This window comes from Gopherus flavomarginatus, chromosome 3 (assembly GCF_025201925.1).
Source record: "Gopherus flavomarginatus isolate rGopFla2 chromosome 3, rGopFla2.mat.asm, whole genome shotgun sequence".
Taxonomy (NCBI): Eukaryota; Metazoa; Chordata; order Testudines; family Testudinidae; genus Gopherus; species Gopherus flavomarginatus.
Window position 1 is genome coordinate 171,494,798 of NC_066619.1, and position 23,045 is coordinate 171,517,842.

Sequence of the window (23,045 nt, forward strand, 5' to 3'; positions counted from 1 at the left end):
TTTGAACCTTCATTCTAACTACTACTTTACAGATATAAACCATGATATAGTAGATCATTTTGAATTATAGGACATAGTATATAATGTACTCAACTGATGCATAAATAGGTCAATTAGAGCAGCGGAGAGTCTTATTTACATAACAAGTGAGCCCCTGCAGAACATCATTGATGTTTTTCTAACTTAAAAAACTATGGAAGAGTTAAGTCATTGCTTTCATTTAACAACAAACAAATGGCTATGCCTTGGGACGGCATTACTGATTCCAGACAAATTAAGGAGCCTAACCTCATAGTCTCTAAAGTTTACTGTTTTAAACCTACATATTCAGAATATTAGACACTTTGCATACTAATGGGTAGGCAAAGTGGGATTTAATTTCTTGACTCATGTAGATGATTCCGATGCTCAAATTAAACTTTTGATGGCACTGACTAACAGGTTAATTTAATTTATCGAAAGCTGTACCTGTCTTAGACAACAGAAATGTTATATTTAATTGCACATCCCGTGCACCACCACATTTTTGATTAAGCAGGATGAACTGTACTTTTCATATCAATTATCAGCATATGGGCTGGAGAATTCAACTGTATACAATACCTAGAAAGAGATTAAAATGTCTATCTTGAAATTAATGTACCTTTCATTTTTTAAGTTCTGAACAAGTGTGATATTAGGAAGCAATGGCCAATTTTTGCATGCAAAATTTCTCCTTTCAGAGCATCTTAAGGACACGTTAAGCAAAATTCCCCCCAATGTGAAAGGCTCATGCAAGGTTTTCAATACTATTTAAGATTTGTAATAGGTAACAAGAGTGGTGAAGGGATCAGCTGCATCAGAGGAAGGGGACAGGGCTGTTCATTCCTGAATGCAATGCAAGGTAGATTTTATTTTGGTTCAAATAACCCAGAACAGAAGGCGGTGATGGGACAGGAGAAACCATCAGATCTATAATTCATCATGTTATCTTAAGGAAAATTCTTCCATAGTACTGATAGTGGACAGCCAAACCTTTACCAACTCTTTAGTGATAATATAAACATTGACCGGAAGAAAACTGTACTTTTTCCCTCAGATACAACTTCTCTTGCCTGAGAAACCTGAGGCCTAAGATTTTGGTTCTTCCAGTAGAATTACCTAATATGTGTAAAAGTTATTACTTGAGTATGCTGTGCAGAAAGTCATAGTAGCTACTGTAGGTTTCTTCCTAGCAAATTGCAATGTAGACACAGTGGATCATGTCTGAGGTATTGCATTCAAACAGGATTTTCCTTCTGATTTTTTTTTTCAGGGCATGAAAAAGGTCTTAAATGTGAGCCACCATGCTATCTGATATAAAACAAGAAAATGCATAGATGCAAAACACACTATATATTTTATCCTAAAAATGTTTTTTTAAAGAGAGCCCAAAGTACAAATGCTTAACGATGTATGTACTATATTTAAAAATAGCAAAAAGCTGGCAGCTCACACACCAGTGTTCTCAAATGAGCCTTTTTAAAAGTGAAACACATTTTGCCTCACTTTACCTCAATTATCTACTGCAGGCAATCCCTAGCTTTATATATAATCTGAAACTTCTTGTAAAAACAATTCCAAGAGGTAAGCCATACCTTTTGTACATCTTATTCTCATGACCGCCTCAAATCCAATCTTTCTTGTAAGATATCTTTTAAGGTCTTTTTGCAATTTTTCTGCTTGAGCAGGATTGTGGCTGTGATGGAAAGATGGATAATAATAGATGCATCCAGCAGAATACTTGGACATACAAGCTTTTGAGGAGAAAGACAAACGGTTAATATTTATATACGAATAGGTGTAATACAATTGATTTATAAATTGAGTTTTGTTTTTTAAAGAAATAATAATCCCTTTGCCATTTTAACACAGATTAGCACATGAAGGAAAAAATATTAAACTGGAATTTAAGCCTTAAGTAGCTAGTCCATAGGGTTTTTGAAGAGCAAGGGTTCTATAATAGAGAAGGGGCTTACAATCACTAGCCACCTGGCTAGGTCAGGCAGAACAGAATGGAGTAAGGCCTGTTCCAACTTGCTGGAATCCCTATTCTATTTTTCTGATTTGATCCATCTCTGTTACTGCCAGTTCCCAACTTCTTACTCAGGCCAAGAACCAGGAGGGGACAGTGAGTCATCCTAGCCACTATATATATATATATATACATACACACATACATACATACACACACACTAGTAAATAAGCATTTTAATGTTGCATGCCACATTGTGAACTGTACAGTATTCATGTAGACATAACTAATTTCTGGTATGCAAAAACATGTTTTGGTTTAACATTTAGGAAACTAGATGAGAATACTTTTCTTCCATGTTCTACACTGACCATTAATAAACTTATCTTCAGTTTCTCTCTCTCTCATTCCTCTAGTTCTTTACTTTTCTGAACATAACAAGACTATTTTCTATCTCTTACAATGGCAGAGCACCAGAATATAAGCTGACTCTCACACCACTTTCCTGTTGGTTTCCATGTCAGCTCCTCCACAGCAGAAGAGTCATATTTAGGGAAGTGCTAAAATACCCATGTACACAATTTAAGGGCTCCTGAAGGAGTTTTCATTTTAATGTGAGTTTAAAGCACAAATTGCGGAAGCAGGTAAAAAGCATTTCTTACCTAGAGAAGCCAGGTCAGAATACTGAGAACTTAAGAGGAACAAATCCACAGCCGTTTGCTGTCCTGAACAGTCCAGTGCCAACTTTTTGTAAAAATCTGTTGCTGGGCCAAGATGCTGTACAACCTTTAGTAAAGGAAATTATATAGCAAAGAGTACAAGTTGGGAGCATACTACCATGGGCACAATAAATGTGTTATTACATAGAAACATAGTATAAAAGATAAATGCACATATTTAGCATTTTCTTATAATAATCATTTGTAGTTGCTTACTAACTTTTGCAGAAAAATATTTTTTTTCCTACTCTACACCTGTTAGTTTACATCCATAATCTTCCTTTCAGGAAAACATATGTTTAAATACAAATAAATGTTCTAACAATGTCCTGTTTAAACTACAGCACACTTGTGGGATTTCTAAAATAAAGTGACAAAATATTAAGATAAGAACTGATGTTTCAGAATCCTTGTTGGTTTGGCAGAAATGTTCATTGCGGTTCCTAAGCCCCTGTCTGATGGAAACAGCTAAAATAAAAAGCACTAGTGGTATTATTCTTCCAGCACTGTCTGACTATCAGTTTGACTCTGCATTAAGGAAGATGGAACAATCTGCTCGCTTGCCTTGAAGACAGAGGAATAGACCATAAAATGTTTGTAATTAAATTCTTATTAGACTAAGATAGATGTGTTGAAGAGATATTTAAAAGACAGCAAGTTGCAGCAATAAAACACAAAAGGTAGCTTGTAAAACTAGATTAGAAAAACACTGCAAGTTTTTAGTTTCAATAATAATGAATGATCCATTGAAAAAAAGTTAATAGTACCTTTGTGCTTGATCTTTGATTGGGATCTTCTCTGGAATGCAAGAGCCCTGCACCCAAAGATGGTAACTGTGACTGAAATACAGATATGCGGCCACCTGTTGGAGACATCAATTTAAAGGCAGCCTGAAGCGCAGGACCCAGCGCGCTGTGTGTTTCTCTTGTATTGATGAACATATTTGGTAGTGCACTCAATAAATCTTTTATCAGCTGCAAAACAGATTGAAAGGTATTATTGACAAAACAGGGATGTAATTTCTCAGAAGCTATACTGGCATGGCATGAGCACATGATGCTGAATATTTCAACTTATCTTAAACACATATTGTATGGAAAATGTAGTTTTTTAAATGGAATAATAAAATAGCAAAAACGGGATTTCAACTGTACACTGCAATACTATCATGAATTCCAGCAAAATTAAAATGTTGGATTTAAGCATTATGTAGAGGATATAGACTTGAAATCAATGGAATTTAAACTGCAGACTGCATAAAAATATTTTTAAAATGTTTATTTTATCCATGAAATATAATAGTACTTTCTTGATCAATCATACCTCTTTGCTTTCATGAAGATTTACAAGTAAGCTGTCAGGTGTAGGTAAGAAAACATCTATGGAGGGAAAAATACAAATTTCATTAAAGAATAAAAACACATTAAACACCACAAAATATTAATTCTGTGGTACTGTAAAAAAAAAAGGATTGAATAAACCCTATTTTCTTTCTGGTTGTATATACAAAATGTATTTTATGTACAGACAAAGACTGCTTTGTATCAGTGCCAGTATCATTAACATCAGAGTTTCATTTTTCAGATCCAAGTATTTTGCAATTTATTTTCAAAGTAAATTTATTTTAACTGATCACTTTTATCACACTTTAGCAGATTTTAATCTGTCCTTAAAAACGTGAAATAAAAACTCTTGAATATTTTTGATTCCTTTTCTTCTTGCTACTTACCATCAATATCTGAAACAATCAGCATTTGAGGCTGTGATAAACCTTCCTGCAAGTTGTAGAAATGAACAGTGCTGTCAAATGTTATGAATCCTATTCTTGTTCTCGAATCTCCAGGCAGCCTTAAGATTAAAAAAAACCCACAAATTAAATACAAAAGTCAAAAATCCAGATCTCAGATACAAATCTGCAGCTTCCACTTATGTTAAAGGAAACTATGCTTGTGTATTTGAGACAAAACTGGGCCCTAATTACTTAGGCCAGGTCTACAGTAGAAAGTATATTGGCACAGATGTGTCAGTTAGATGTATGAAAAGGTCATATCTCTAACTGACGTGGTATGCCAGGTACAGCCCAAGTGCAGATGCAGTTATGATGGCCAGTATAGCTTATTCCATTTGGGGAAGTGGATTAAGCTAGACTGGCAACAGAATTCTTTTCTGGTAGAAGCTGCATCTCCATTAGGGGAGTTTGCCAGTATAGCTAGACACATGGTCTTAGTGTCATAGTTCATTTTTCTAAAAGTAGTTAAAAATACTTTTAGCATGGATAACCTAAGACAGACTGAATTACTTATTTTAAGCAGTTATGAGAGGAGGTTACTTACCTATCACTGGAGGTTCTTCAAGATGTTTGGTCCTTATCTGTTTTCCACTGAGGGTTTACGCATGTGCACCATGAGTCCTGAGATGGAGAATATGGAAGTAATAGTGTGCACTGGTCCACGCATGTGCCCTTGCCCCGTGGTTTCGTAGGGGTGATAAACGGTGGGGTGGACTGACTGTGTATCCAGTTCCTTCTCCACCGCAAATCGCACAGATCCACAGCAGAGGGGAAGCAAGCTGGGAAGTGGAATACAGATAGGGACCACATATCTTGAGGAACCTCCAGTTACAGGTAAGTAGCCTACTCTTCAAGTGATAGTTCCTACTGTATTCCAGTGAGGATGATTAACAAGGAGTACCTAAGTCGTAGGAGGCTGCAAGGATGATGATGGAACAGTTTAGCAGAGGACAGCCATGCTGAATGAGACACCCGTCCAGAGTCCTACACCCAGGCATAATGCATAGTGAAGGTATGTACTGAACTCCACGTGGACACGCTACATATGTCTTGAAAGTGGCACATCACGGAGGGTGGCCATTGTTGAAGCCTGGGCTCTCGTGGAGGGGTGCTAACCCCATCCTGTGGAGGCCGGATGGATGTCTATGGGATATGTTCTGTATAGAGAGAGCTGTAAACTACATGCCTTCTCCATACAAAACTTGGATTTGCGGCTGAAGCAACTGAGACAGAGATCCAGGATTGGTCTCCACCCAAAAAGAATGGTTGGTATCAGGAAGTAAGTTGAATAGAACCCCATTCCTTGACAGTCCAGAGGAACCCTCTGTATTACTCCTCTTGGCAGGAAGAAGTCCACCTCTAGAGTGAGGATGCTGTCAGGGGCATGGTCACTGAGGAGGGAGGGGGCTGTGGACGAGGTAGCATGATGAACTCAATTGTATGGTCACAGTGGATGACATTCAGTGTCCACTCGTCTGTTATTGCACTCCAAGCTAGTAAGAAGAGCGCTACAGGATCCCCGAAAGAGGTGGGGTGGTTGTATGGCAGCAGGCAAGGTGGTCGGCAGCTCTCTAATGTTCCTCAGAAATATCTTTTCTGAGAGGGATGCATGTGTGATGAGGAAGGCTGTGAAGGTGCACCAGGAGGATGAGATTGTTGGGTCTTCCGGTGCTTGCATGGTGGTCTGTAAGGTCTCTGGTGGAAAATCTGGGAAGTCCTGTACCATTGTGCAGGTGGTAGAATTTACACTTGGGCACAGGTGGGTAGATACTCAGCAAACTAAGTGTGGCTCTTACATCTTTGAGGGTGTGGAGGGGACTGCCTGTTTTCTGATTAAATAGATGGGATCCATCAAAAGGGAGGCGCTCAATAATACTTTGTACCTCCTGGGGGAAAACAGAGGAATGAAGCCACAATTCCCTCCTCATGACAATGCCCATAGCCATCAAGCATGATGAAGTATCTGCTGTGTTTACAACTGATTGACACACCATCCTTGCCACCAGTTTGCCTTCCTCTAAGATTGACTGGAATCAGGCCCCATCTTGTTGCAGCAGTTTTTCAGCAAAATCCTCATTTGCTGTAGTTCAGGAAGTGTTTTTGGCAAGCAATGCTTGATAATTTGAAATCCTGAACTGCAGGTTAGTTGAGGAGACAATCTTGCATCCCAGAAGTTCCAACTATTTGTTCTCTTTAACAGTTGCAGTGAAGCATGGGTGCTGCTATCTCAACTGCTCCGTCATGGCCTGTACCATACGGGAATGCAAGAGCGGGGTGGTGGTGATGAGAAAAGTAACTCGGACCCCTTAGCCAGTACAAACTGTTCGAGCTGTTTGGAGGATAGCATCGCTGACTGGCAGAGCAGCCCTATCCAGGATGAGTGAAGGATGTCTAGGAATTAGTTGATGTTGCATGTCTTGTACCTCCTCCAGGGGGATGTGAAGTTCATCCACCACCCTACGCAGGAGACACTGGAATTACCAGAAGTCATCTGGGTGTTAAGGGGAAACTGAAGTCACTGCAGCAACATATGACTATAATGGAAAACGCTCCTGGCTCCAGCGATACCATGGGAACGTGACTCGGCAGTTCTTCATGACTGGCTCTGAGCGTCTACTCAAGGGCACTCTAGACGGGAGAGAGGTGAAGTCTCCCTCACACAATGGGCGGGTTCCGAGGGTGGGTATTAGGGCCAGCTTGATGGATCCAGAGGTGCTGCAGTGGGCCTGAGGATGTAGGGAACCAGTGACTCCTCTGTGCTTAGAGTGGAGGATATTGAAACAACATAAACAGCGCCTTTGGGTAGTCACAGTGGCAATAAGGGATGGACAATCCCTGCACTTCATCCGAATCCTCAGAGGACAAAAACCTCAAATACTGGTTCCATCAGCGATACCGCTGGATCTGGTGGAAGCATGTAGGACAATGGAGTATGTGGTGAAGGGTGTCTTGACCGCAGCATGTCCTAGATGGGAGATCTGGCCTCCCTCAGATGGATGGTAGCAGAAGGTTCTCCCAGGGCAAGCAGTTCCTGGGCTCTGGCACCTTTCCCAACCACTCTGGTGTTAATGGTACTCTTTCCGTAGTGGGAACCGATGCTGGAGTGGCAGACTTTCCTGGTGTGGGCGTGTCCCATACCTTAAGGCATGCTGACACTGATGGCATGCGCGGCTCGGTACCTGCTATTGGTATGGTTTCTTGTCATGTTTAGGAGTCTTGGAGCACACTGCTTCCCCATGGCTGGAGCTTCCGGAAGGAGAGTCTCCTTTCTTCACTTTGAAGGAAGACTTACTTCTATGCTTATGAGCATGCTTCCTTATCTCCTGACTAGGCCTCGGCATGAGGTCCATAGTGGTGGTACCACTGGAGCTGGGCCTTATCTCTACAGCCAGAAGCGCACTCCTGGCTATCTCAGGCCGATATAAAGGGGTTTCCCCAGCCTGGGTCTGAATGAGGTCTCATGGGGACTTCCACAAGGTGCTTCTTGAGGTGGAGAGACCAGCCTTCTCGGGTACGGCTTGTGAAAGACTGGCAGATATGGCATCTGGATGTAGAGTGGACTTCTCCCAAGCAGCGGAGGCAGTGTTGAAGTTCATCGCTGGCCGAGAAGGAAGGAGGCAATATTTTAAAGCCTGAGGTCTTCAGCATGATCTAATATTCGTGCGTGTGTGTGGATGGTGATGGCATTTACATGTAAACAGACCCCCCTCCCCCAGTCCCAATTCTACTCTAAATAACTACTAAAATTATTAAAAACTATGTAAAAACAGTAAAACAGCAAAAGACTACAAAAAACTAACTACATACAGCTATACTCTTTTTAAAAGGGGCGTCACGTAAGAGGACAGTAAGGGCTGGTCAACACTACAACTTCAGTTACGTGAATAATGTAACTGAAGTCGACGTAGTTAGATCCACTTACTACAGTGGCTACACTGTGCTGTTTCAACAGGAGAGCGTCTCTCGTCGACTTCCCTTACGCTTCTCGGGGAGGTGGAGTACACAAATCTCTTCGATTTAGAGTGTCTTCAGCAGACACGTTAAACCGACACTTGCTGCATCGATTACAACAATGCCGATCTATCGGTAAGTACAGACATGTCCTAATAATTCCAACCCAGTCTATGCGGTGGCGAGAAGGAACTGGAGACGCAGTCAGTCCATTCCATCCTTAATCACCTTGGGCGAGGCAAGGGCACACGTGTGGATCGACACTACTACTTTCAAATTCTCTGGCTCCGGATGCATGGTGTGCATACTCAGTGGAATACAATAAAGATCATCACTTGAAGAACTTCTGTTACAGTGCTACACTTTCACCAAAGGAAAGAAAGAAAACAGTTCTCTCCATTTATCATGTGACTTGCTGTAGGACAGCGGTCCCCAACCTTTTCGTGGCCAGTAGCATATTCATGTTTTCAGAAGAGTGGGGCAGGTGCCAACAATTTTTCAAGGCTTATTTTGTATTTGCACATTAAACAATACAAAAAAACATCATTTAATATTACATAATATGAGAATCCAGAGAGAAGCAAGGACAGAGAACACCGGCGCCCGCAGCCCCGGAGTTCTCTGTCCCCGGCAGGCGTGGGGCTGCGGCTTTTCTCCCCGGCTGGGCAGTAGGTGGGTGCACATAAATGCCCCGGCGGGCGCCACGGCGCCCACGGGCACTGCGTTGGGGATCACAGCTATAGGACAATAGCCTGGGCATTGTTACTACTGCAATTCACTTGGCACTGCAGTACAAAATTACTAAATAGAAAGTAACAAGGAGAGTTGGGTACTGAGGAGTAAAAGCAGCAAAGAATCCTGTGGCACCTTATAGACTAACAGACGTTTTGGAGCATGAGCTTTCGTGGGTGAATACCTACTTCCTCAGATGCATGTAGTGGAAATTTCCAGGGGCAGGTATACTGATGCTAGCAAGCCAGCTAGAGATAACGAGGTCAGTTCAATCAGGGAGGATGAGGCCCTGTTCTAGAAGTTGAGGTGTGAAAACCAAGAGAGGAGAAACTGGTTCTGTAGTTGGCAAGCCATTCACAGTCTTTGTTCAATCCTGAGCCGATGGTGTCAAATTTGCAGATGAACTGAAGCTCAGCAGTTTCTCTTTGAAGTCTGGTCCTGAAGTTTTTTTGCTGCAGGATGGCCACCTTAAGGTCTGCTATAGTGTGGCCAGGGAGGTTGAAGTGTTCTCCTACAGGTTTTTGTATATTGCCATTCCTAATGTCTGATTTGTGTCCATTTATCCTTTTCCGTAGAGACTGTCCAGTTTGGCCGATGTACATAGCAGAGGGGCATTGCTGGCATATGATGGCGTATATTACATTGGTGAATGTGCAGGTGAATGAAACAGTGATGGTGTGGCTGATCTGGTTAGGTCCTGTGATGGTGTCGCTGGTGTAGATATGTGGGCAGAGTTGGCATCGAGGTTTGTTGCATGGATTGGTTCCTGAGCTAGAGTTATTATGGTGCAGTGGGCAGTTACTGCTGAGAATATGTTTCAGGTTGGCAGGTTGTCTGCGGGCGAGGACTGGCCTGCCACCTAAGGCCTGTGAAAGTGTGGGATCATTGTCCAGGATGGGTTGTAGATCCTTGATGATGTGTTGGAGGGGTTTTAGCTGGGGGCTGTATGTGATGGCCAGTGGAGTCCTGTTGGTTTCTTTCTTGGGTTTGTCTTGCAGTAGGAGGCTTCTGGGTACACGTCTGGCTCTGTTGATCTGTTTCCTTATTTTCTCGTGCGGGTATTGTAGTTTTGAGAATGCTTGGTGGAGATTTTGTAGGTGTTGGTCTCTGTCTGAGGGGTCAGAGCAGATGCGGTTGTACCTCAGTGCTTGGCTATAGACAATGGATTGTGTGATGTGTCCGGGATGGAAGCTGGAGGCATAAAGGTAGGCATAGCGGTCGGTAGGTTTTCGATATAGGGTGGTGTTAATGTGACCATCACTTATTTGCACCGTGGTGTCAAGAAAGTGGACCTCCCATGTAGATTGGTCCAGGCTGAGGTTGATGGTGGGGTGGAAGCTGTTGAAATCGTGGTGGAATTTTTCCAGAGTCTCCTTCCCATGGGTCCAGATGATGAAGATGTCATCAATGTAGCGTAGGTAGAGAAGGGGCATGAGTGGACGAGAGCTAAGGAAGTGTTGTTCCAGGTCAGCCATAAAGATATTGGCATATTGTGGGGCCATGAGGGTGCCCATAGCAGTGCCACTGATCTGGAGATATATGTCGTCATCAAATTTGAAATAGTTGTGTGTAAGTATAAAGGCATAGAGCTCAGCAGCCAGTTGTGCTGTGGCATCATCAGGGATAGTGTTCCTGACAGCTTGTATTCCATCTGTGTGTGGGATGTTTGTGTAGAGAGCCTCTACATCCATGGTGGCTAGGATGGTGTTTTCTGGGAGGTGACCAATGCATGGTAGTTTCCTCAGGAAATCAGTGGTGTCACGGAGATAGCTGGGAGTGCTGGTGGCATAGGGTCTGAGTAGAGAGTCCATATATCCAGACAGTCCTTCAGTGAGAGTGCCAATGCCCGAGATGATGGGGCATCCAGGATTTCCGGGTTTGTGGCTCTTGGGTAGTAGATAGAATAACCCTGGTCGGGGCTCTAGGGGTATGTTGATTTCTTCTGGTGTTAGTGTAGGGAGTGTCCTGAGTAGATGCTGTAGTTTCTTAGTGTATTCCTCAGTGGGATCTGAGGGAAGTGGCCTGTGGAATTTGGTATTGGAGAGTTGTCTGGCGGCCTCCTTTTGGTAGTCAGACCTGTTCATGATGACAACAGCACCTCCTTTATCAGCCTCTTTGATGATAATATCAGGGTGGTTTCTGAGGCTGTGGATGGCATTGCGTTCTGCAAGACTTAGGTTGTGAGGCAAGCAATGTTGTTGTTCCACGATTTCTGCCTGTGCACGCCGGCGGAAGCATTCAATGTATAGGTCCAGACTGTCATTTCGACCCTCAGGAGGAGTCCATGTGGAGTTCTTCTTCTTGTGCTGTTGGTGGGAGGGCACCTGTGTATCAGTGCACTGTTCAGTGTTGTCCTGGAAGTATTCTTTGAGTCGGAGATGGTGAAATTAGGCTTCCAGATTGCCACAGAACTGTATCATGTTGGTGGGAGTGGCAGGGCAGAAAGAGAGTCCCCGAGATAGGACAGACTTTTCTTCTGGGCTGAGTGTGTAGTTGGATAGATGGACGATATTGCTGGGTGGGTTAGGGGTACCACGGTTGTGGCCCCATGTGGCAGGTAGGAGTTTAGACAGCTTACAGTCCTTTTTCCTTTGTAGAGAGGTGAAGTGAGTAATGTAGATCTCCTGTCTTATTCTAATGAAGTCCGTTTGTATAGAAGTTTGGTTATTAATGAGAGTCTCCAGGTTGGAGAGCTCTTTTTTGATGTTTTCCTGTTTGCTGTATAGGATGCTGATCAGGTGGTTCCTCAGTTTTTTTGATAGAGTAAGGCATAATCTCTCACTGTGGTCTGTGTAGTATGTAGATAGCAGTGGATTTTTTACCTTTAGTCCATGCTAGAACAGGGCCTCATCCTCCCTGATTGAACTGACCTCGTTATCTCTAGCTGGCTTGCTAGCATATATATACCTGCCCCTGGAAATTTCCACTACATGCATCTGAGGAAGTGGGTACTGACCCACGAAAACTCATGCTCCAAAACATCTGTTAGTCTATAAGGTGCCACAGGATTCTTTGCTGCTTTTACAGATCCAGACTAACACGGCTACCCCTCTGGTACTGAGGAGTGTGTTCTTGGCTGACCACTCAACAATTTTTTAAAAAAAGGAAGAATGTGATCTCAATGTTTCCTGAGCAGGTGAGACAATCCTGATAAAAAGCAGAACTATGCAAACTTCCACATGTCATTACAGATCAGACCTCTTAAATTGGTCAAACTTTAACAGTACTTTATGGTTTACTGCAGACAACGCAAATTTGTTTGAAAAACTTATTTATGATAGCAAGAACTCAGTTGTATTATAATTCATCTAAATTTATTTTTACTTTTCTTTTTTCTCCTCCCTTTATTCTTAGATCCTATCTTCTCTTCTTGTACTTTCCCCTCCTTATAGCTTTATTGGATACGTTTAATCAAAATCTGCAACATAATATTCCAGAGCATGCCCTCCCCGCCACCAACAGAAAATTCAATCTTTTGTTTTTATCATTTGTTAGAGAAAAATGCCAGTAACTAGTGCAGTAGTGATTAGTTTATTTGAACTCTAATATGAAAATGTAAGATGTGCATAATACAACCCATATGCTTGTATTCTGTGTCAAACAGCAATAAAAACACCAATTGAATGGAAGTTATAAAATGGCATTTCAGCAGAGAATACTTTATCAAACTATAGCAAATGCTCAAAATTCCCAAGTTTGAACGAAAGAAAAACCAAACCAAAAGAGTTATTTTATATCCTGAGGTAAAATATTAGACATTTAGAATTGATGTAAGGAATACCCATAGCTATTTTGAGTATTCAGTATATAATTTTTGGGTTATCTAAACAAAATGCTTTGCAGATCACTTCTAATCTAATATCTAAAAGATATTCTTCACCATATTGTACAAATGGTCCTAAGTTACATGGCCATATTCTTTTTCTGGACTACTACAGACAATTCAAAATCTAATCTGCCCTATATTGGTAGGTCCTGTAAATACTGTATGAAAGTTACAGTAAAAGATACAGCATAAGTTAACACTGCAGCCTGCTCACAAATATAAAATAAAGTCAATCCAAAAAGATGATGTATATTCTTACTTGTCTAGGTTTTCCAGCAAAGACTGACATACAATTGTCAAGTATCCAGCTTCCACTGCATTATGAGACACATCTAAAACAAACAAGTACACTGCAGGCTGAGGAGGACGAAGCTGTAAAATATAAAAAAAAGAATTCAAAATTCTTATTTTAAAGGGTAAAATATGTTAATGGATAACATTTCCTTTTTTGGGGGACGGGGGTAGGAGGAGCAAGAGAAGGAAGGGAATGGCTTGCAAAATGCTTAAAAATGTATCCTATAATTAAGAACATAAGAATGGCCATACTGGGTCAGACCAAAGGTCCATCCAGCCCAGTATCCTGTCTACCAACAGTGATCAATGCCAGGTGTCCCAGAGGGAGTGAACCTAACAGGTAATGATCAAGTGATCTCTCTCCTGTCATCCATCTCCACCCTCTGACAAACAGAGACTAGTGACACCATTCCTTACCCATCCTGGCAATAGCCATTAATGGGCTTAACCTCCATGAATTTATCCAGTTCTCTTTTAAACCCTGTTACAGTCCTAGCCTTCACAAACTCCTCAGGTTGACTGGGCACTGTGTGAAGAAGAACTTCTCCTTTAATTTGTTTTAAACCTGCTGCCCATTAATTTCATTTAGTGGCCGCTAGTTCTTATATTATGGGAACAAGTAAATAACTTTTCCTTATTCACTTTCTCCACATCACTCATGATTTTACATACCTCTATCATATCCCCCCTTAGTCTCCTCTTTTCCAAGCTGAAAAGTCCTAGCCTCTTTAATCTCTCCCCATATTGGACCCGTTCCAAACCCCTCATCATTTTACTTGCCCTTCTCTGAACCTTTTCTAATGCCAGTATATCTTTTTTGAGATGAAGAGACCACATCTGTACGCAGTATTCAAGATGTGGGTGTACCATGGATTTATATAAGGGCAATAAGATATTCTCCATCTTATTCTCTATCCCTTTTTTAAAGATTCCTAACATCTTGTTTGCTTGACTGCCGCTGCACACTGCATGGACGTCTTCAGAGAACTATCCACGATGACTCCAAGATCTCTTTCCTGATTAGTTGTAGCTAAATTAGCCCCCATCATATTGTATGTATGCTTGAGGTTATTTTTTCCAAATGAGCATTACTTTACATTTGTCCATGTTAAATTTCATCTGCCATTTTGTTGCCCAATGACTTCGGTTTGTGAGATCCTTTTGAAGTTCTTCACAGTTTGCTTTAAATTAAATTAACCAAAAATTAGATTTACACTGTCATTCTGGGCTTTTAACAAAGAAAAATAAAAGAAATTCTCACTTGTGTTAAGTTTATCATTAATGTAGAAAACAAAATCATCTTAGTCTGTACTTTTGTCAGCTGGCTCAGAGGAGAGCCTTTGATGTCAGCTGTAGCATTTGTTCTGAAAAATGGCACTGTTCTTTCAGAATACTGACAATGACATATTTCACTATTCTGAATTACAATAAGCCATCAGCATTACATTGCTACAATAATTATAATTAAGTGTATAATTAAGGAAATTCTATATTCCATTATCCAATCCCCTTAGTCACAGAGTTTCACTTCTAAAATAAGATCTAACCCAGCAAAGACTAGTGGCAGCGCTTTAACCTTGCTAGTGAAGACATACTGTATGATCGGGGCTGTTACAGCATAGATCCTGGGTTCTTAAAGTACCCCAAAGATAATAAAAGAGGAGATAATTCACTGTTAGGAGGAACTATCACTTCCACCTGTATCTCTCAACCTATACCCATACATGATGATTCACATAACTAGTACTTGTCCCCTCCATCCTCAAATACCCTTTTGGTGGGGATCAAAATCAAAATAAAATACTGGTTACTAAGGAGATACATGATACAGGTAGGAGAAACAGGGAGGAGACACACCTTTTTCAACTATATATCTCCTGAGATGAGACTCCCTTATGGAAGTACAGTTGTAAGCACATTCCCACTAAAGACTACATGAGCAGATGTCTGCTGGTTTAACTCCTGAGTATCCACATCTTTCAAGGCTATTCCTGAGGTATGAGAATCAGTAGGGCCCTGCATCACACACTAATTTCCAGCACTTTCCAGGTGAGAGGAAATGGAGGGAACACATAGGCTACACAGAAATCTCAAAGACTGATAATGTGTCATGCATGAAGAACGTCCTACTCTGGGTAACTGCTGTAGAATTGATTGCATTTAATATTTTTTCATGTCACAAAGAGGTGCCAAGGTTGTCACGTTCTGCTGGCTGCTAACATTTGTATTGGAGCACTTTAGATCTGCTAAACTAGTCTGATTGTAAGTTCAAGCATCCAAGATGTGCAGGGCTCATGCTGAGAACAAGTTCCCTGCCCATATGAATTGGGAGTGTTTCTTCCCCCTTGTTGATTTAGGTGCACAGCTACTGCTGAGTTGTCTGAGGTTTATCACGATACACTTGCTATTGCTTTTTGTAGAATGCCAAAATAGCCAGTCTCACTCCTCTTAGGTGCAGTTATGTAAAGGCCTTTTTTCTCTCAGAGACCAGTCTGAGCTAATATGGAACCTGTGATGGTCCTCATTTTATTAGGTTTGTCTCAGTTGTGATATGCAGCCTGTTCAGTTTTTGTATGGGTCCTTCCTGTACTGGTGCTTTCACCATTGTAGAGAGTTTCACTTACCGGGTGTCCAAAATTCTCTCTGAGAGCTTGATCTAATGGAATTGCTAGTTGCTGAGCATGTCCTAGAGCATGACTTGGGCTTTCTGCCCTGAGCCCTAGCGAGTCTAATGCTGGCCCTGCTCTCTGGTTTATTTTGGAGGACCCCCGTAGCCTGCTTGCGGCCCCCACAGAGGCCCCAGGTTGAGAACCACTGTTCTAGAGTGCCACATTTCCCTCATAACCAGATTGCAGCACACAACCCTCAAGCCCCAGAGCGATAAGACTACAGTCTGAGATGCACAGTGAAATTGCAGGCTCAGGTCTAAAACCAGCTCAGTTTTTAATCTCTCTCCTCCTCGGGGAAGACCCAGCCTTGTTCAATACCTGCCAATGCATCTAGACAGGTTAGAAACTGTACCAAGCAAAGAGCATTCTTCCCATGCTTGACTTAGGTGGTCTATGTTCTTGACCATGTTCCAAATTTCAGCCATTTCCTCCAAGGCTCTGCAGCTTCACTATGATAAGTCAGCTGACCAAATTTGGAATCTTATAGAATCCCCTCCATGAGAAGACAGCTGCAATCACAGACATAACCTTTGTAAACACCCTCAGTATTGAAGCCAGCCCAAAGGGTAGGGACTGTACTAGAAATGTCAGTTCAGGGTGAATATTTGATGTTATGGAAATATGAAGATTCTTCTTTTAAATCTACTGAAGAAACAAAATTTCTCCTAGTCAATCACAGCTAATATAGACTGGAGAGACTCCATCTTGAATTTGAGTCTTGAATTTTAACCCACTTCAGATCCAAAGCGGATCTTGTCCCCACCTCTATATCTTTTGGAACTACCAATTACCTAGATTAAATTCCCATCAGCTGCTGCTCTCTGAACAATTGCTTTGATATCTAAGAGATATTTCACTGTCCAGAGGTGGGCTTCCTCTTGATAGAGGAAAAAGGAGAATGGTAGAAAATGGCAACCCTGAGAAGGCGGGGATGAGCTTGAAGTCAACCTGGGCCACAAATAACCACTACTGAATTAAAGGATCCCTTCCTCTTACAATATAAAGGAAGAGATCCTTCTCTCTCTGAAAATAGGGGAAGGCGACAGTCAAACATTACAGCTCTGGAAGGCCTCAAAAAGCAGTTTAGACTTTGAGTTTGATTTAAAAAATGAGCAACTCCCTCTCTTTTAAATCCCAGACTTAGGTCTATATTTAATAGATCATCTCTTCTGGAGTGGCTTTTACCTGATGAGTACTTACACTTCCTAGCTTGTGAAGCTGGCATCACAGAGTCACTCCTATAGATGACTGTCCTCAACACCTAAATATTTCATATCACTCTCTTAGAAACACTCTCTTCTTTGCACAAAGCACTATCATTCTGCCTGTACTGCTGCTGGCTGAGTGGGCTGCTTCCACATGTTGCACTATTAAAACCTGCCTCAGGCTGCAAAGGAACTCTCACTTTCCAGCTGAAAAGGAGTTCTTTGGAAGATTCTTCTGTCTGATCAATCATTGGTCCTGCCCATCTTTCCAAAGGAAAGGAGAAAGTCAGAGACTGCTGTAGCATTCCCAGTCACAGAATGAGTTTGATGGTCTCTGGGTATGTCTACATCTACAATTTTGCAGCGCTGGTTGTTACAGCTGTATTAGTACAGCTGTATAGGACCAGCGCTGCAGAGTGGCCACACTTACAGCAACCAGCGCTGCAAGTGGTGTTAGATGTGGCCACACTGCAGCGCTGTTGGGCGGCTTCAAGGGGGGTTCGGGGAACGCGAGAGCAAACCGGGGAAGGAGACCAGCTTCCCCGCGGTTTGCTCTCGCGTTCCCTGAACCCCCCTGCAAACCGCAGGGAAGGAGACTTGCTTGCACGGGGGTTCGGGGAACGCGAGAGCAAACCGGGGAAGGAGACCAGCTTCCCCGCGGTTTGCTCTCGCGTTCCCCGAACCCCCCTGCAAACCGCAGGGAAGGAGACCTGCTTGCTCGGGGGTTCGAGGAACGCGAGAGCAAACCGCAGGGAAGGAGAACTGCTTGCTCGGGGGTTCGGGGAACGCGAGAGCAAACCGCAGGGAAGGAGAACTGCTTGCTCGGGGGTTCGGGGAACGCGAGAGCAAACCGCAGGGAAGGAGACCAGCTTCCCCGCGGTTTGCTCTCGCGTTCCCCGAACCCCCCAGCAAACCGCAGGGAAGGAGACCTGCTTGCTCGGGGGTTCGGGGAACGCGAGAGCAAACCGGGGAAGGAGACCAGCTTCCCCGCGGTTTGCTCTCGCGTTCCCCGAACCCCCCTGCAAACCGCAGGGAAGGAGACCTGCTTGCTCGGGGGTTCGGGGAACGCAAGAGCAAACCGCAGGGAAGGAGAACTGCTTGCTCGGGGGTTCGGGGAACGCGAGAGCAAACCGCAGGGAAGGAGAACTGCTTGCTCGGGGGTTCGGGGAACGCGAGAGCAAACCGCAGGGAAGGAGACCAGCTTCCCCGCGGTTTGCTCTCGCGTTCCCCGAACCCCCCTGCAAACCGCAGGGAAGGAGACCTGCTTGCTCGGGGGTTCGGGGAACGCGAGAGCAAACCGCAGGGAAGGAGACCTGCTTGCACGGGGGGTTCGGGGAACGCGAGAGCAAACCGCAGGGAAGGAGACCTGCTTGCACGGGGGGTTCGGGGAACGTGAGAGCAAACCGCAGGGAAGGAGACCAGCTTCCCCGCGGTTTGCTCTCGCGTTCCCCGGACCCCCCTGCAAACCGCAGGGAAAGAGACCTGCTTGAAGGAGAGGCTTCCTCAGGTATGCTGGGATACCTGCTTATTCCACGGAGGTCAAGAAAAGCGCTGGTAAGTGTCTACACTTGATTACCAGCGCTGGATCACCAGCGCTGGTTCCTCTACACCCGAGACAAAACGGGAGTATGGCCAGCGCTGCAAACAGGGAGTTGCAGCGCTGGTGATGCCCTGCAGATGTGTACACCTCCTAAGTTGCAGCGCTATAACCCCCTCAACAGCAATGCAACTTTGTGATGTAGACAAGCCCTTTGGCAAATTAGCGTGTAGGTGCCCACATCACAATTCGCATTAACTGACACCTTTACTGTCAGTTTTGGCAGAGAGAGATTCAAATGGGAACTGAGACAATTAGTATTGGAGCCTAAGGGCCCCTCCAAGTGACAACTGAGGCACACTGGTAGGGCACTGTGAGGAAGTTTGAAATGCGAGTGATGTACACACTTTTTAGTGGTAAATAGGGTTATCACTCTAGCATCTTGCACTAGTATTAAATTCACATACTTAAAAATATATATTTTTACCATGTAGTCTGAAGAAGCAATGAACTCCACTGTAGAATTTTGGACCTCTGGCCGTTTATGAGGCTCCCCATAGGATCGTGTCAATGGGTTATACATAAATTCTTCAGGAACTAAACAAAAATTGTGAATCCAAAGTAAATTATTCTGTGACAGATACACAGATTTTGTGCCTATTAGCAACATTCAACATAATGTTAATTGCATTATATGTATTTTAATTACAAAAAGCAGCAATTAGACATAAACATTTTAAAAGTATGTAAATAAGAAAACAATCAGTGTTGTGAAACCTAAACATCAAGTTAAAGAATCAGAGACAAGAATGTCTATTTTATGGACAACAAAATACATGTAAACTCTGTGCTTTCAGTGCCCTACAATGACATGTCTCAACGTGCACTGTATTTATGAAACTGGTCTTTGTCTTTGACTGCTGTTACTTATGAACTTGACTTGACTGTGTATTATGCTAGCAGTCAGTGGAGAAAACTGCTTTTGAATTATATAGCTCAGGTTATTCAATCTGATATGGTCCTCTCAGGCTCCTGACATGTTGCACGGTAGCCTTCACTTGGGAAAAATACAGGTGCTTCTGAAAATGAATTAGATATTAAAAATCCCAGATATTCTAGGTGAAAGACATCTCAGTTGTTGATACAAATGCAAGAATTTTAAATACGTTAGGTGCTGAAAGAATCCAGCTACTTACCTTCGTAATAAAACTTACCATCATTAACTCGATAGCATAAGTTGCATTTCCACCTCCTTTGGTCAATGAAGGAAACAAATGGGTTGATATATGTCCTGCAGGATCTGCACCTCACAATGGTGCTTGATGTTATTACAGGTAATTGCTAAAAAGTATAATAATTGAAAAGCTGTAGCAAGGAGGATCCTAGTAAAATTTTTAGAGGACAGAATTGTGCAATATCTCAATCTCTGAAAGCTTCATAAAACCAAAATATTCTGTTAATCTTGTCTCCCACTTAGTCCTTTTAGCTCATTTATATACAGTGCAATATTCACACCTTTATAAACATTCTCTCTTTACAATAGGAAGACATAATAAAGTATTATTTTGACTGAACCAGAATTTGATCTCCCATATACCAGTGTAAATCATGAGTAATTTCATTGAAGTCTATTGTGTTATACTTGCCTACAAAATGTCGGAGAGAAGAATCTGGTCTGATAATGGACATTAATATATTTAATTGGATAAAAGGAATCTGATTGATTCCCGTGACTACAAGGGTCAGATCAGCAATCATTTTATTGTAATTCTAGATAACTTCAACAGTGTTATTGCTTAAATTATGCAGAAATACTTGTACATCTTAGATGACTGAGGACATTAGCAATTGGATCTTGTGCCTGAAAGAATACCCAAGACAAGTGAATATCCATGTGGTATAGCTTCATGCTTTTTTATGTATAAGCAATAGCACTTAATACAGAGAGAGCCATAGGTTTTCATAAGAAGTTAATAAGGACAATTATTGTGTGCACACTTTCTCAAGCACAGATGTATTTTCAACACAGTATCTGTAGAAATTAGATTCAATTTACTAAAGGAGGAATACAGTTTTTTACTTGTATAGTGTATTATGTATTTTTGAACCTGTTTAGAGAGAGTGGATGAAATGAAACAGCTAGCACTTTTGAAACAGCATTGTTAGAACAAGAGACCATCTTTTTCTGTTATTTGAGCATTGCCTATCTGTTATTTAACTCCTCTCCTTGGACTAATCTAAAACCCTATCCTATTCTGCAACAGCAGCAGTCACTCTTGCAGTTAATGGGGAATAGACTCCTCTGGACTTCTGATCCTCATCTACTAAGGAGGTCCTCTGTGGATATGGAGCAATTTGAAAGATTCCATTCCCTCCAGAGAGGAAAGTCAGATGACCACTACATCGGCAATTCTCCCTGTCTTACTCAGGAATATCATGAATAAACAGGCTAGATGGACAAATGGATATGCAAATTACTCTAAAATTTTAGTGCTGAATACTGTAAAATAACCAGAGAAATAGGAGGAGCTGCTCCCTGCCCTGCTTCCCCAGAATCTGATCAGTTGTGCTCGTTGAGAAGAGATTCCTGGAAAGGATGGAATCTTTCAGATCTCTCCCTCTAGTTCAAGTTTCACTTTATAAATTAAGAAGTCAAGAGACAAAACTTCGAATAGCTATTAAATTAAGAAGAACAATCAATGTACGCAGGCACAGAGCACAAGACATGACATTTAAAAAATACCAAGGTACATTGTTCACTGTGATGAAGCTTTAAATAAAAACAAACAAAGAAAATTTTGCCTGAACCACTCCAACCACACTAAGGTACATAAAAAGCCTTAACTGTTGCAATTTGTGTAGTTTCTCTAACAACCTTGTTCAGCTTATTAGATGTTACATTTCATTTTAAAAAAAGGATGAAAGAATTACAGCCATAATTTTTATCTTACAGTAACTGAATCAGTTCATCCTATTATATTTAAGATAGAATTTTGAAACAAACAAAATTTGACTGTATCAAAGAACAAACACCCGAACAGACAAGTTGAATAGAAATTCTACTTAAAAATAGTTCCACACTTCCTGCTATTACTTACTCCTCAATAAGGCTTAGACAAGATAAGAAAGCACCATACAGTAAAAAGCAAAGCACTATGAGAAGATATTCAAAATAAAAAATATTTAAATTTTACCGTTAGGTCTCTGAAAGGATGCAGCAGCAAACCCAAGGGAAGTTTAGCTTTGTTTAGCAAAGCCTGAGTCTGTGGAATATTTGTCAGCGTACATCGAAATGAACTGGAAAGAAATCATACAAAAATTAGCTTGCAAAGCAAACTTGAACACATATGTTGTATTAGCATGCAACTATATTCTCTGCAATTCAAAGAGTTGTTAAATTTTAAATATTACTAAACCTAGTTTCAAAATAAACAGAAACGATCGCCTAAAACAGCGAAAGTCTCCTCCAGAGAGAATAATATTTAACTATAAGTGCGGCACAAAATGAAAAGCTGAAAGTATTGCATTTCAACAGGAAAGGCACATTGGAACTATTATTGAGTTTTAAAAAAGAACAAACAATGGGGGGAGGTCTAGTACCCAAAGTAATTTAAACTTTGAGATGGTATTTTCATTCATGATAAATATTTCCTGATCTCAGAACTCACTAAAGGAAAATTGTACTTGCTAGTTGTTGAAAAGTTATTTTAATGTGACAGGAAATATAGGAGGATCTCAATGTTTCCCTCCCACAAAGAATTGTTATGAGTCATCCTCATCTCTGATGGACAAGGAACAGATGAGACTTCCCAAAAACTTATTAATGCCACTCAATACAGTAACCAAAGGGGAATAGCTCCAGACATACATAACGAGTCCAGAATAGGAGTACTGCCTCCAAAGTGCTCCAGGCGTGGGACTGAATATGACCCACTCTCTTTTCCCTCCTGCTCCCAAAACAATACGTTGCCATTAGACCACCAAGCTGACCCAAATTTATCTACTGGATTAAAGCTTCTTTCAGCATTGCAGCTATGCTTTTTGGAGCAGAGACTCTTTCTTTGTTTGCATGTGCCTGGCACAATGGGTCCCAACTTAGTTGAGGCCTTTATACACTACTACAATTTAAATGTTTCATCATAATAATCATAATGTCTCTATTATCAACACACAAATGGCTGGATTATTGCAGTATGCCTGGTACATCCTTCAAAAGCTGCATGCTAGTGACAGGCAATGCAATACTACATAAAATTTCCCAAGATTGCATGACCGTAGGTTCCTATTTGTTTCAGCTGCAAGCCAACGTACTTAGACTGAAATATAAAGT

At 41.8% G+C, this 23,045-nt stretch overlaps 1 protein-coding gene across 4 annotated transcripts in view; it reads right to left on the minus strand.

Moving 5' to 3' along the window:
- Window positions 1–23,045, minus strand: part of SEC24B (SEC24 homolog B, COPII coat complex component) — a 95,517-nt gene that overhangs the window by 27,130 nt on the left and 45,342 nt on the right. For all 4 annotated transcript variants that reach the window (XM_050946742.1, XM_050946741.1, XM_050946743.1 and 1 more), the window contains 9 exons: window positions 21,910–22,012; window positions 19,930–20,056; window positions 19,203–19,312; window positions 13,270–13,382; window positions 4,442–4,560; window positions 4,036–4,091; window positions 3,480–3,686; window positions 2,656–2,779; window positions 1,617–1,775 (listed from right to left, as the gene is read on the minus strand). In XM_050946742.1, the coding sequence (XP_050802699.1) occupies window positions 1,617–1,775; window positions 2,656–2,779; window positions 3,480–3,686; window positions 4,036–4,091; window positions 4,442–4,560; window positions 13,270–13,382; window positions 19,203–19,312; window positions 19,930–20,056; window positions 21,910–22,012 (1,118 nt within the window). The remainder of the gene's footprint in view (window positions 1–1,616; window positions 1,776–2,655; window positions 2,780–3,479; window positions 3,687–4,035; window positions 4,092–4,441; window positions 4,561–13,269; window positions 13,383–19,202; window positions 19,313–19,929; window positions 20,057–21,909; window positions 22,013–23,045) is intronic.